Source organism: Lycorma delicatula, chromosome 1 (genome assembly GCF_047948215.1).
Source record: "Lycorma delicatula isolate Av1 chromosome 1, ASM4794821v1, whole genome shotgun sequence".
In the NCBI taxonomy this organism is placed as follows: domain Eukaryota; kingdom Metazoa; phylum Arthropoda; class Insecta; order Hemiptera; family Fulgoridae; genus Lycorma; species Lycorma delicatula.
The window spans coordinates 188199645-188215226 of NC_134455.1; the positions used below are offsets into that span (position 1 = coordinate 188199645).

Sequence of the window (15582 nt, forward strand, 5' to 3'; positions counted from 1 at the left end):
TATTAAAGGAACTCTATAATTAACTTTGAAAAGAAATTCTGTGTAGTCATTAATATAATTTCCATGTAGTCAATAAGTTAATAGTTTCTGATGTAATAAAAAGAATAATATTTATTTAGTATGGTTTAGCTAGCAGAGAATAGCATATAACACCACTCAAAATTACTCTGATTTTCTAGGCATTCACAGTAGATTAAATTTCTTGTTTATTTAATTTTTATATAAAAAAAAATTACTTCTCAGGTATGTTTCATATAAAGTTTTAAAAATCACAAATATATCCATCCATGTAAAATTAAAACTGTGATCAGCAAAAACATGAACAGTAAAGTACAGCTGCTCAACACAGAATAATAATAACAATTATAATATTGAATATTACTAAGTTTGGAAGCTTTTCTTTTATCCTTTGAAACTTTCTTAGTCAGCCCTCCATGACCATATTCAGTAATTTCTTCTTGAACACCCTAAAAAAATAGTAAAAAAAACATTCAATTAGTATTTAACTGATTTTTAATTCCAATATAAACAACAGATCTGTTCTACTTTATAACTATAAATAATTTTTACAAAAAAACTGCCAAGTACAATACAACATGACTAATACATACAATTGCATTTCCATAAAAAAATAAAGAATATTGCACAAAACACTAGTATAGTTATTTAAAAATATAAATTTCTGAAATGACAAACAGATCTAAATTTCATAACATTTTGTAACACTTTAACAATAAACTTCAAAATGTTTCAGTTATACTAGTGACCATCTTAAGTGAATAATGCTGCTCTTTTCGCACTAATAGCAGATGATTACTGGCATATATGTTGTTACTACTGGCAGTTACACAGACATGTATGTAAGAATGTGGTTGAAGATTGTGTTTGATTTTAAATTATGTCAGATCATTTAGTAATACATTTCTGCTTTATGTTCATACATTTATCATGTTTAAGTACATTAAAATATGGTCCTTTTCTGGATACTTGTAGAATATCAAGGTCAATATTGGTGAATTTGTTATTTATGTCTATAAAATATTAATCATGTCTGTGTTAACAATCATCATCAGTAAGATTAAAATGATTAATATCACCATAATATGTAAGACAAGTTAAGATTTTGCAAGTCAAGTTTATTATTGGTATATACATGTCTGTTCCATTTATTGCAACAAAATTTCTGCTAGGATGCTGCAAAATTGTTATTTCATCTCTTCCTCTTTATTAATACCTAGTAGTGGTAAAAAAAAAGATGCTGGAAATGGGATGTATAACATATTTACTATTTCTGAGATGTTCTGATATGAACATAATTCAGTGTTTGTTCAAAAGAATGAAGAGTTTCTGTTACTGGATATTTCTTGTTTAAGTTTTTATATCAAATATGCTACATTGAGATATGAGGTATGTTGATGATTTTTTATCTTTTTCAAAGGATTGGTGCCAAATATACTTTAATTAAATTTTCATAACTAGAAGAAATGTATATGAAAATAACTGGTGTAATAACATAATTCAGAATCAGTATTAATATATATTTTTAATAACTGAAAGAAAATGTAATAAAAAATATATTATTAACACAGCAAAAGTTAAGCTTCATACTTATTATTTTAATATCTCCTTGGTTTTTTTTTTAATTATAAAATTCAGTTTTAATTTTTTTATAAAAATTAAAGGTATTTTGTTTTAAAAACCAATGCCGTTTCCTAATTTATTTTTTGTTTGAATATTAATTTGAGTACCATGTGTGAAGTCTATGTCCATGACATTTTATTTTACTTTAAATAAAACTTTTATTATTTTATTTTGGAAAAATTTATATTTTGAAAATTTTAGTAATAAAAATTATTTTTACCAAACTATAAACATAGGAGTAATGGTAATATGCTTTACTGTTATGTATGTTTGTACCATTCTGCAGCTTCGCAGATCCAACTATAAGCAAGTTTTGGTAGAAACAGGTCTTCAGTCTGGAAGTAACATAAGCTATCTTAAATTTTCTTAATCAAAAAGGTGCTACAGTGGGGGACAAAATTTTTAAATTTAGCATTTTAAAATTTTAATGATGGCATTTCATAGAACAATAAAAAGAAACGCCTTTAGCCTCTTGAGTTTTTTCTAAAAAATCACTTTAACGAGATAAAAGCGAAACATGTGCTCAGCAAAAGGAAGCAGGAATGCATCGCAGCTAGCGCCTGCCTGCACACTGTATGTTGCCAGTACAGATTGCATTGTAATACTGTTAATGATGTGAATATGAAGGGTAGAACCTATGCATGACATCTGTACCTACTATAATTATACGACAGGTTACAACCTGTGTGACATCCCTAGCACTACACTGAAGGAGAACATTTAAAAATTATGCTATTCTCCAATTTCAATACGATGATATTTGATAAAATTATAAAAAAGAAACACTTTGTGCCTCTTGTAATTTTTTTTTAAAAGTTCATCGTTCTCTAGATAGAAATAAAAAGTGAGCTCAGAAAAAAAAAGCGGGAATGCATTGCAGCTAGCATTTGCCTGCACTAGGTAAAGTTATTTTTTTTTTATTTTTTTTTTTTTTGTCTTCAGTCATTTGACTGGTTTGATGCAGCTCTCCAAGATTCCCTATCTAGTGCTAGTCGTTTCATTTCAGTATACCCTCTACATCCTACATCCCCAACAATTTGTTTTACATACTCCAAACGTGGCCTGCCTACACAATTTTTCCCTTCTACCTGTCCTTCCAATATTAAAGCGATTATTCCAGGATGCCTTAGTATGTGGCCTATAAGTCTGTCTCTTCTTTTAACTATATTTTTCCAAATGCTTCTTTCTTCATCTATTTGCCGCAATACCTCTTCATTTGTCACTATCCACCCATCTGATTTTTAACATTCTCCTATAGCACCACATTTCAAAAGCTTCTAATCTTTTCTTCTCAGATACTCCGATTGTCCAAGTTTCACTTCCATATAAAGCGACACTCCAAACATACACTTTCAAAAATCTTTTCCTGACATTTAAATTAATTTTTGATGTAAACAAATTATATTTCTTACTGAAGGCTCGTTTAGCTTGTGCTATTCGGCATTTTATATCGCTCCTGCTTCGTCCATCTTTAGTAATTTTACTTCCCAAATAACAAAATTCTTCTACCTCCATAATCTTTTCTCCTCCTATTTTCACATTCAGCGGTCCATCTTTGTTATTTCTACTACATTTCATTACTTTTGTTTTGTTCTTGTTTATTTTCATGCGATAGTTCTTGCGTAGGACTTCATCTATGCCGTTCATTGTTTCTTCTAAATCCTTTTTACTCTCGGCTAGAATTACTATATCATCAGCAAATCGTAGCATCTTTATCTTTTCACCTTGTACTGTTACTCCGAATCTAAATTGTTCTTTAACATCATTAACTGCTAGTTCCATGTAAAGATTAAAAAGTAACGGAGATAGGGAACATCCTTGTCGGACTCCCTTTCTTATTAGGGCTTCTTTCTTATGTTCTTCAATTGTTATTGTTGCTGTTTGGTTCCTGTACATGTTGGCAATTGTTCTTCTATCTCTGTATTTGAACCCTAATTTTTTTAAAATGCTGAACATTTTATTCCAGTCTACGTTATCGAAAGCCTTTTCTAGGTCTATAAACGCCAAGTATGTTGGTTTGTTTTCCTTTAATCTTCCTTCTACTATTAATCTGAGGCCTAAAATTGCTTCCCTTGTCCCTATACTTTTCCTGAAACCAAATTGGTCTTCTCCTAACACTTCTTCCACTCTCCTCTAAATTCTTCTGTATAAAATTCTAGTTGAGATTTTTGATGCATGACTAGTTAAACTAATTGTTCTGTATTCTTCACATTTATCTGCCCCTGCTTTCTTTGGTATCATAACTATAACACTTTTTTTGAAGTCTGATGGAAATTCCCCATTTTCATAAATATTACACACCAGTTTGTATAATCTATCAATCGCTTCCTCACCTGCACTGCGCAGTAATTCTACAGGTATTCCGTCTATTCCAGGAGCCTTTCTGCCATTTAAATCTTTTAATGCTCTCTTAAATTCAGATCTCAGTATTGTTTCTCCCATTTCATCCTCCTCAACTTCCTCTTCTTCCTCTATAACACCATTTTCTAATTCATTTCCTCCGTATAACTCTTCAATATATTCCACCCATCTATCGACTTTACCTTTCGTATTATATATTGGTGTACCATCTTTGTTTAACACATTATTAGATTTTAATTTATGTACCCCAAAATTTTCCTTAACTTTCCTGTATGCTCCGTCTATTTTACCAATGTTCATTTCTCTTTCCACTTCTGAACACTTTTCTTTAATCCACTCTTCTTTCGCCAGTTTGCACTTCCTGTTTATAGCATTTCTTAATTTCCGATAGTTCCTTTTACTTTCTTCATCACTAGCATTCTTATATTTTCTACGTTCATCCATCAGCTGCAATATATCGTCTGAAACCCAAGGTTTTCTACCGGTTCTCTTTATTCCGCCTAAGTTTGCTTCTGCTGATTTAAGAATTTCCTTTTTAACATTCTCCCATTCTTCTTCTACATTTTCTACCTTATCTTTTTTACTCAGACCTCTTGCGATGTCCTCCTCAAAAATCTTCTTTACCTCCTCTTCCTCAAGCTTCTCTAAATTCCACCGATTCATCTAACACCTTTTCTTCAGGTTTTTAAACCCCAATCTACATTTCATTATCACCAAATTATGGTCGCTATCAATGTCTGCTCCAGGGTAAGTTTTGCAGTAAAGTTATAGTAAAGTTATAGTAAATCCAGGTAAAGTTATAGTATATCCACGTAAAGTTATAGTAACAACAAAAAAGTACAAATAAAATAATTATTAAAAAACAAAAAACCTGACTACTAATTGTACTCATCTACCTAGATAATTATGAAAAACAAACAAACAATAATTAAACAAGTTTTTGTTTCTTTTTTTACAGGCATTTTTTCAGGATTCAGTAAGTTTGTCAATGATGTAAAATTTAATATTATTTCTACATTTTACGCTGTAGTCGGGTGCCTGTTTAGACTATATGTTGATGATTTTAATGGCCTCCACTTTGTTAAGACTATCAGGCATTCAAATATAACATAAAATGTAGAACTAATATTAAATTTCACATTGCTGACTAACCCACTGAATCCTGAAAAAATGCCTGTAAAAAAGAAAAAACTTATTTAACTATTTTTTGTAATTATTCTGTATAGATATGTAGGTTGGTAGTAGGGCTTTGTAATAATTATCTTATTTTAGAATCTAAAATAGCTTTGCTTAGAAAATAAAATGTTTAACATTTTTAATATTTCTGAGATGCACTCTTCTTGTACTTTGTGTTTGGAAGAATGGAGGGTTCTGTTACTGAAAATTTCATGTATAGATTTTTATGTCAAATAATGTTAAGTTTAATTATGGGATGTGTTGATGATGATTTTTTATCTTGTTTGCAAGATTGGTGCTCTGTTTATTCATGTAGTTTCTAGTAAGGTGATCGGAAGTTTATTAGTTATATTAATTAAAATGTCATATTAAATGGTTAAGTAACATGGTCAATAGCACCAATTACTTAAGACTGTCTTAAAATATATCAAACTATTAAAAATGAGTACTTAAAAAGTTTGGCTTAGTTTGTCATTTCAATAGTTAATGGTTTTAAGTGATTTTCATAACCCTCATGGATTAGTGTCATGGATCAATAATTTTCATCACAGCCACCTTATCAAGTACTAATGACAAGGATAACATGAGGGTGAGCGGGTGCCTGCCTGACAAGGGTGGATGAGCAGATATGAGTTAGGGACAGCCCCTTTTCCCAGGAAAGAGAAATTACCCCTAAAGGCAGAAGAACCACTAACATGGTCAACAGCATGAGAATACAGAAGGCAACAGGAAACAATCCATTAATTATCATGCGCAGAATTCTCAAGCTTTAAAATGGCTACATCCAATACAAAATTATCCAGAGTTTCAATTCCCCCAGTCGGATCTACAGGGTGGAATTTCTTGGCTATGGCTGTGAAAAGGAGAGTTTAAAAAGAAGTTTCTGAATAGGTCATGGAATGTTAAAAACCTCTTAAAAGCTAGAAAACTAGAAGACGGTATAGAAGAAATAAGAACGTAGACACCTTAGGAATCTTGGCAGGAAAAGGATTTTAGAATTATTCACGGCGACAATTCTAAATTGGGAGAAACTGAGTCGGAATATTTCTAAGAGGAAAATGGAAAAGCAACATTTTAAACATATACCACCACAGCAACAGAATTATTATGGTTAAACTGAAAGCCAAACCTAAAGACTTGTGTTTAATAACTACTTGCCTACAACCAATAGTAAAAATGAAGAAATCAAAAAAATACATAAGCAAATTGATGAATTAATGAAGTTAGTCAAAGAAAAGGGCAATCTCATTATAATTCATGATCTCAATGCATCAATCGGAGAAAGTAATGAGGAAATGGTTGGGAAATTTTGGACTAGCAAAGATGAATGACAAAGGAGAAAGACTGCTGGATTTCTGCAAACAATATGAAATAATAGTCATAAACACGTATTTTGAGGTGCCTAAAAGACGAAGACACACATGGAAAATGCTACGAGACAGCAAAAGATACCAAATAGATTATATTTTAGATACAGATAACTACAAAAACTAAATAAAATCTAGTCATTCATATCCTGGTTGTGAATAGATAGTGAGCATGTCCTTGTGATGGCAAAGTATGATATTAGATTGAGGAAATACAAACAAGTTACCATAAACAGTGTGTAGAAAAACTGAAGAAGGAGGAAGTCAAAGACTGAAAATATTAACAGATAAACTGATTATTATGAAACTAGAATGAAAGAGAATTAAAGAAAGCATAACAACAATCAGGAAATAGTAGGGAAAAAATCAAACTAGAACCAAGGAAACCATGGATGTCAAAAGAAGTATTAGATCTTATTGAAAAGAGAAATAAGATGAGAGAAAAATACTTTGAGAAGTACAAAAGATCACACAAGAAGACTTTTTTGGTCACACAAAAAAGTAGATTTGAGAAGGAAAAGTGGATGCAAGAAACAAATGAGATTCAGGAGGACCTAGAAAGAGGCAGATCAGACAAAGTATATTCAAAAATTAAATTATTGCAGGTAAGGCCAAAAACCAGAACAAATATGGTCAAAAATAAAAACGTAAATGTACCGCTTGACTTGAATTATGTAGGTGAATACAGTAAAGAAATGTAAAATGGAGAAGTAATTGTAAATCATCATTATGTCAACTATTATCAATCACCTGCAGGATGAAGGCCTCTTCAGCATGTTTCCAACTCATACAGTCTTATGCGATCTTCTCCCAATTCTGACCAATGTACTTGATAATATTATTAAGCCAACATGCCTCTGATTTTTTTTTTGTGGATGTTTAACATCTAGTAGTGTCCATTCAAGTGCTAATTAGTCCATCAGCCATCAGTTCTTGCTATATGGCCTGCCCACCACCATTTTAATCCTTTTAACTTTCATGATGATGATATCATGTATTTTCATCTGTTCTCTGATCTATTTACAGGTCTTCCTATCCTGTCATAACTCCAAGCATAAATCACTCCATATTCCTTTGTGGCTACCCACAGCTTCTGTAATGATTGATCAGTTAACAACCAAGTTTCACGTCTACTGGTAAGGACTGGTAGGAAACATTGATCAAAAACGTTCTTTTTAAAGCCAAGGGGGAGTATCTTCTTAAAAACATTTATAAGTCTCCCGAATGCCTACCATCCAAGCTTAACTGGCCATACAACATATTTGATTGTACACCTTCGGTTGACACCTACTGGGCAAGATAAATGTAATGATCTACCATTTGAGTTCTCCAAACATTTTTCTTTCCTTGGCAAACATGACCTGGCTTTTTTTAAGGTCCACCCTTAGACCACAGGGTTAACCAGCCACCTGCAGTTCCTTTAAGTGTCTGTAGTTCTGATACTTTTGAGAAGAGAACTAAATCATCTGTAAATCTCAGGTGGTTTAGATAGATGCCATTTATTTTATGCCTTCTTCTTCCCATTCCAACTTCCTAAATACCTCCTCCAGGCAGGCTGAGAAGAACAAGGGCAATAGTATCTCCTCTTGTCACACACATTTTTTTTTTGGTGATATCACATAAGCTTGTATGTAGGATATGGAAATGGAATTTTGTAGTGTATGAAAAATGCTATTATCTTGGTCAAAATCTTGTAGATAACTGAGAAGAGGCTTATTGGGCGATAATTCTTCAGGTCGTCCTGAGTTCCTTTCTTCCACAGAAGAATCACTTCAGCAATTTCCCATGCATTCAGAATCTTTTGGTTTTTGAAAGCAATTTTAAAAGTGCTGTGTATAATGTTTTACCACCAGCTTTCAGCATCTCAGCAGTAATACTATCTGTTCCTGAAGCTTTCTCATTTTTCATTGATTTTACAGCTTGTGTTATTTCTTCTCTAAAACGCTTCTACTAAAACGAACTCCAATTTTGACTGATTTTGCTCCTTGTACAAATTAGAATAAAATTTTTCAATTATTTTTAATATTTTCTGATGTGTTCTGCATATGGAACCAACTTCTCATTCTAAGCCAAAAATTTGCTTTCATTTATTCACAAGTTTATGTTTTGCTCTATTAATTCCCTTACCTTCTTCCAGCATCTTCTGCACTAGTTTCATATTAAACTGACACACATCTTCCTAGAGCATTTCCTTATTGTCTTACAGAGCTCAACATATTCCAATTTATTAGTAAAATTTCCTGAATTCTTCATTATCCACCATTTTTTCATTCGACTAATAGTTTCAATATGATTTTTTAATTTCAACTGTTTGTCTGATGGTGCTATAGATTTAGCTAAAGCATGTATACTGTTGACAATTCCTTCATTGTGTTTTGATTTCTCTATATCTTCTAAATCTTGCAATTGAGAGAACCAAACCAATAGATTAAGCTCAAAAAAACTCTTATTTTCTATAGCTTTGCAGTGTTTATTTTTATTTTTATTGAGGTTTTGATCATTTTTCATGTTTTTATTTCTTAGATTTATTCTTGCTTTAGCTCTGATCATTCTATGGTCACTTCCAATATTGATGCAACTGGGAAAAGTGCTCTCGCATATTATTGCTTTATTGTTTGACATGGTGTTATCAAATTCACTCAAGTAGCCAGCTGGATTTTCCCACATTCACTTTTGACTGTAAAATGAGTTTTTTTTCTTGTAAAATAAATTTAGGATTTAGAGTCCTTGTCCTTCTGCCAAATTCACTAGCATGCCACCCGTCTTCTTGCTCTCCATTCTATATATGGACCAATTGCATTTTCATAAATTCTTGATTTTCTTACTCTTGCATTAAAATCACTCGTAAGGATTTTGTAATGGTATTTTTCTTTGACATGCATATGAGAAATATCATCATAAAATTCTCCAATCTCCTCATCATTACAACTTGTTGGTGCATAGGCTAGGATGATTTGAAGCTTATAATATTTGTCAGCTGAATGATGCACTGAGCTGTTGGATATACTTTCAAATTTTACTACTGAATTTTTTATTTTCTGACTGACAAGAAATTCAATTCCATGACATCATCCACCATCAATGCCACAAGTGAATAGTAAATGTCCTGTGTCAAGTACAACTAGTTGTTCACCTTTTCAACATACTTTACCATAAGAGCCTAGAGACAAGGAAAGGTTTTGCTAAAACTTTCATGTGGATTATCCTAAGTTACAGATACGAGACACTTGGTAAGGTAGAAAAGCAAAAGCCTTTGACAACAGAGGTGTGGATATCGAGGAAAATGACAAGAAGAAGTTGAATGAATAGAAAAAGTAATGGACAAAACATGGAAGAGTAAATGAGGATAGATCACTTATAAAGGTTATTGGAAAAGGAAGGGTAAAACTGATAAGACACATGAAATGATATGATTTTTGACAAATATTTCTAAAAAAAAAAGGTAATAGGAAAGAATTCAGAAGATAGATTAGGAGCAGTCTTCTTTAAGAGGGTTGAAAAAGAGATGGGGTTTGAAACACAATGATTCAAAGAAGGCAGCAATGGAAAGAGTGGAGTGGCTAACATGATAAGGCATGGCTTTTAGTATATGATGATGATGATGATGACTCTGATGGGCAAACACATAGCAAACATAAAATTTTCTTCATGTATTATTAAAAAATATACATTAATTAATCTAAACTTCAAATTAAGGATAAAGATATTCCTTTATTGTGTACTCACAAAACAAATGCAATAGTAATTATGGTAAAAGATGTATGAGAATGAATACTCTGTTTATGATCTAATTAATAGTACTGCATCCTGCTTGTATCATGAATGTCAACACAGACTAGACAAGCTCCATTTTATAACTAAATCTACAGCTTGCTACGAGGTAGTGCAACCTTGATTTTAAAAATAAAATAAAGTTGTGTATATATTATATTTATTTTATTCTACTTTCCTAAAATCCAAATAAAAAAACTAACTTTAACTGAGATTTTAATCTCAGAATCTTTGAATTTGAAAATCAGCTGTTAAACGACTAGTTTGCAATGAGTTAACCACTAGACCAGCCTGGTGGGCTGTGGGCTGCAGTGTGTGTGTGTGTCGTGTGTTTTTTTCTGTACGAGTTTATCTACACAATACAAAAATGTATCTGAGATAATTTAAATCATATAACAATGGAAACAATTAAACACTGCCCTCATTATAAACAGTTTTACCTCTACAAATGCTACACAATTCATATTTTGCCACAACAAAATCAACTGCGGCAAATTTTTTATACTAATTATTTATGTAATATCAGGTTAGAGTTACACAGCACCTATAGAGATGCCAAGGCAACCGTATGCAGTCTGGCGTGTAAATGTAAATGAATCGGTAAATGTGTACTCTTAAACGGAGTCGGGACGACCATTCCTTAGTCATATGGTTAACTAAATCCCAACCACCAAAGAACACCGGTACCCCATCATCCAGTATCCAAATCCCTATAAAAGCAATTACTTTTATTAGGATTTGAACCTTAGACATCCTTAGATTTGAACCTCGACTTCGAGATCACCTGATTCACGACGCCGAGTTTACCACTAATCAACCCGGTGGGTTCAATTTTGACTGCTATTTATAAATGTTATTTTTAATTTTTTTTTAAATCATTATTATATGAAAAAAGCAAGCTTGTAGTCAATTTAAAACATTCGCCAAAACTGCATGATATTTTATTTAACAAGGTACACTTCATTCAACCAACAGCGAATTGCACATACTCCAAGATCGTTTTTTTTTAATGATTCAGCAAACCATTTGTTGGTTCTGGACCAAGAAAATTTTAACTCCAAAAATTTACTACAAATAATACAAAATTCATATCTACTACAGTTGAATACTAACTTGTAACTGTGTTTGACAAGATGAACAAAAATAAAATCCGCATTCAATAAAAAACTCTGTACCACCGCACACTGTGCAATTCGGCATCATAAAATCTATGAATGTTTAAAATAAATTAGAAACAAAAGTATGACAAGCTTCAGTACATCATAATAACACAGCAAACTCACACGCTACCCTAACCTCAAAACAATCGATGTATTAGAAGACCGGAAACGCTGACTATCGAACATCAAATATCGACGTTTCCAGGATAAGCTTTTTTTCTTTTCTTCGGAACCATCGCGTGGTATTAATTCATAGTATGAATGAAGATGAAAATGTGTGAATGTAAATGAAGTGTAGTCGTGTGTAGCGAGCGGCGTGTAGCTGTGTACATTGCGTGCAAGAGATATAGACGGATGGAACAGATAAAATAGTCATTCCTTTACGAAAACATCTCGTACAACTCTATATACTTACATAGTATGTAGTACATTGTACATATTTTCAGGATAGATAATAGCGCAGTAAGCTAGCCATCTGCCTATGTATACAGCAATAAGCTACTACACAGTCTCAGGTCGACCATTACTGAGATCTGTGGTCAATTGAAACCCTGCCACCAAAGAACACCGGTATCCACGATCTAGTACTCAAATCCGTGTAAAAGTAACTGCCTTTACTAGGATTTGAACCTTAGAACTCGCCTTCGAAATCAGCTGATTTGCGATGACGAGTTCACCACTAGCATAAACTGCATCTGATACAAAAAAACAAAAATTATTTGCATCCTTAATACTTCTCTTTTTCCTGTTTAGCCTCCAGTAACTACCGTTTAGATAATAGTTCAGAGGATGATATGTATGAGTGTAAATGAAGTGTAGTCTTGTACATTTCTCAGTTCGACCATTCCTGAGATGTGTGGTTAATTAAAACCCAACCACCAAAGAACACCAGTATCCACGATCTGCTATTCAAATCCGTGTAAAAATAGCTGGCTTTACCCACTTGAACGCTGGAACTCTCGACTTCCAAATCAGCTGATTTGGGAAGACGCCTTCACCACTAGACCAACCCGGTGGGTTTGCATCCTTACTACTAAAATAACATTAATACATCACCCAGATAAATTAGTATTAATAATATTTCCTACACTAATTGGACCACAGTTCTATTGTAATTAACAATAAATCCTAGCCTGACAATCCAGATACGAAATAAACTACCTGCACACTAATTTTATTATCCAAGGGACACAGCTAATGAGAACCCCCCAGTCAAGAAATACCAGACTGTTTTATTAAAGATAAATAAAATTGTAGGTGAAAAATGGGTAGGTATGTTGTTTGAATAGTTGTAATATCTTGACATCCTTACTAGTTGCAAATAGCAACACATCTTGACAAGTTATATCCTCTTGAACAGAATCATTTGAAAACATTGGCCATTTATAACAATTATAAATCTATGACTTCTCATGAGTTTTCTGCAAATAAAGATTCCTGTGATTTTACTTAAAAAATACATTATACTACAAACTATTCCACCCAATATTCTTGTGTTTCTTATTTTTTGTTTTCCTGATTAAGTATGTCCTCAGATGACTGAAGAGGAGTCTCTTGAGAATAATCTATTTCAGAGATTTAATTCAAAGGAATTCAGCTTTGGAGATCTCCATTTTATATTTATTCCACCAAGACCTTGACAATTTGGTAAAAGTATTCTAGATTTTAACTGATTTTTTTGGAACAACATATGATCTAATCTGTCCCTGAAAGAAGTGGAGGTAAATGCCTTGGTATGAGAAGCAACTTGTTCTGTCAGATATGTATTATCATGTAATATATCTTTGTAAGAGCCGGTTATGGCCTTTTTCTGGAATAGATGATGCCAGTCTGTACCCAATCTTGGCACTCTAAATCTTCTTACACTACCAATGCAGCCAGAAAGGAATTCTAAATCTTTTTACATTTTTTCAAAAGAGCTTTCTTGGGGCATTTCTGGGGCTTCTGATACTGAATCTTTGCTTGTTCCAACTACTGGAAGGAAGCCTTGGATTTGGTACATGTGGCAGATGCATACTGCAAGTAGCAACTCTTCAAATAGACAAATTTTACAAATAATAATTTGTTTGCAAAACATCTTATTTTGACATATATATATATATATATATATATTATTAACCATTTATATCATCTCAAATCACCCACATCTATTTTTTTTCTTAATTTAAAAAAAGAGATCATTATGCTTTATACAAAATTCTGAAAGCCTATGTCCTCTTTCATTCCATTTCTCTTAAAATTCAGACCTTAATCACTTTTCCTTTCTTTTCATTAAGTGCAAATTATTTTTCCTTTAAATGGTTTGTTTCAGTGAGAAAGCATAACAAAAATTAAACATGAAGGTAGATTTTTTATACATCCTCATGCTCCAGATTCGCCTCACACTTACCACATTGTTATTTAATATGTAGTCTCCCTGAAATCAAAGAGATAACAAAACAAGCCTCAACTGGTATTCAAAGATTAGTGGGGTTCAACAATGATGGGGCATATCTCCTATATAACTCATGCCACTGATTTTTATTATCAACCTCAACCAAAATCATTTCTGAATACAATTTCTTCATTGACTTTGGTGTCTTGCAACATCCATAGATACTTTTATTTATAACAAATGGTGAAAACTTCTCAAAGAATTGTCCTTCTTCAATATGTCATGTGAAAAAACAAGTACAGTTTATTACTATCACCACTAAAAGGTAAGTCTGAAAAGGTCTCTTCACACATCCTGGGTAAGTTTTATTTGTAAACATCCTTGACTGAGTTTTAAAAGCCAGAGTAAAGTCCTAGTAAAGGCAGTTACTTTTATATGGATTTGAATACTAGATTATGGATACTGGTGATCTTTGGTGGTTGGGTTTCCATTAACCACACATCTCAGGAACGGTTGACCTGAGACTGTACAAGACTACACTTCATTTACATTCATACATATCATCCTCAGAAGTAACCTTATGGTGGTTCTGAAGGCTAAACAGAAAAAAAATCAGTCAAATGATGAGAGTGAAGTCCAGCTGTTACAATCCAAAAATGTGTCTCTACATTGCTGACGGTGCAAAAAAAATCATTCTTTTGTATTTGTTTTTCTTTTAAGATGTCTCATTACTTAACATATCTACTTAAAAAGTTTGCTAATAGGTTAAATTATTTTATATATACTTCCTTACTTAGAAGTTTCATTGAGAATTTATATGCCAAATTGGTAAGTACTGAAGATAGTTTGTGAGAAGTAGACTATATAGGTCTTCACTGAAACTCATTCACCTCATTCTATTATAAACAGACAGTATCTCTATCAAAACTTAATATAACTATTTTATTCACTTCTCAGTCTACATTTTACACAGAAATAGATAATCATCAATTTTTTTATCTATGGTTATTTATGGTAATTTCAAGGCCTCTTACTATGGCTTGTTTGTAGTCAATAATATTAAATGCAAACATAACATTAATAGTTTTGCACGTCTTGTAGGACTTCATCCATGCCGTTCATTGTTTCTTCTAAATCTTTTTTACTCTCAGCCAGAATTAATATATCATTAGCAAATTATTGTATCTCTATCTTTTTACCTTGTACTATTACTCTGGATCTAAATTGTTCTTTAACATCATTATCTGCTACTAATATGTAAAGAATAAAAAGTGACGGATAGGGAATATCCTTGTCAGACTCACTTTTTTTATGGCTTCTTTTAAATTAATTATGACATTTAAATTAATTTTTGATGTAAAAAAATTATATTTCTGAATGAAGGCTTATTTTGCCTGTGCTATTCAGCATTTTATATCACTCCTGTTTCATCTATCTTTAGTAATTCTACTTCCCAAATAACAAAATTCTTCTATCTCCATAATCTTTTCTCCTCTTATTTTTACATTCAGTGATTCATCTTCATTCTTTCTATTACATTTCATTACTTTTGTTTTGTTCTTGCTTATTTTCATGCGGTAGTTGTTGTGTAGGTCTTCATCCATGCTGTTCATTGTTTCTTCTAAATCTTTTTTACTCTCGGCTAGAATTACTATATCATCAGCAAATGGTAGCATCTTTATCTTTTCACCTTGTACTGTTATTCTGGATCTAAACTGTTCTTTAACATCAT

General features: G+C 32.2%; 1 protein-coding gene across 4 annotated transcripts in view; it reads right to left on the bottom strand.

The window, feature by feature from the left end:
• The window catches only part of TAF1B (TATA box-binding protein-associated factor RNA polymerase I subunit B), a 51291-nt gene extending 39219 nt beyond the window's left edge, over positions 1-12072 (bottom strand). For 2 of the 4 annotated variants that reach the window (XM_075368450.1, XM_075368430.1), the window contains exons 1-2: positions 11430-11790; positions 383-467 (exon numbers count right to left, since the gene is read on the bottom strand). In XM_075368450.1, coding sequence (XP_075224565.1) covers positions 383-467; positions 11430-11519 — 175 coding nt within the window. In that variant the 5' untranslated portion in view covers positions 11520-11790. The other 2 variants (XM_075368460.1, XM_075368440.1) reach the window with 2 other exon arrangements.
• Positions 12073-15582: the final 3510 nt, after the last annotated feature.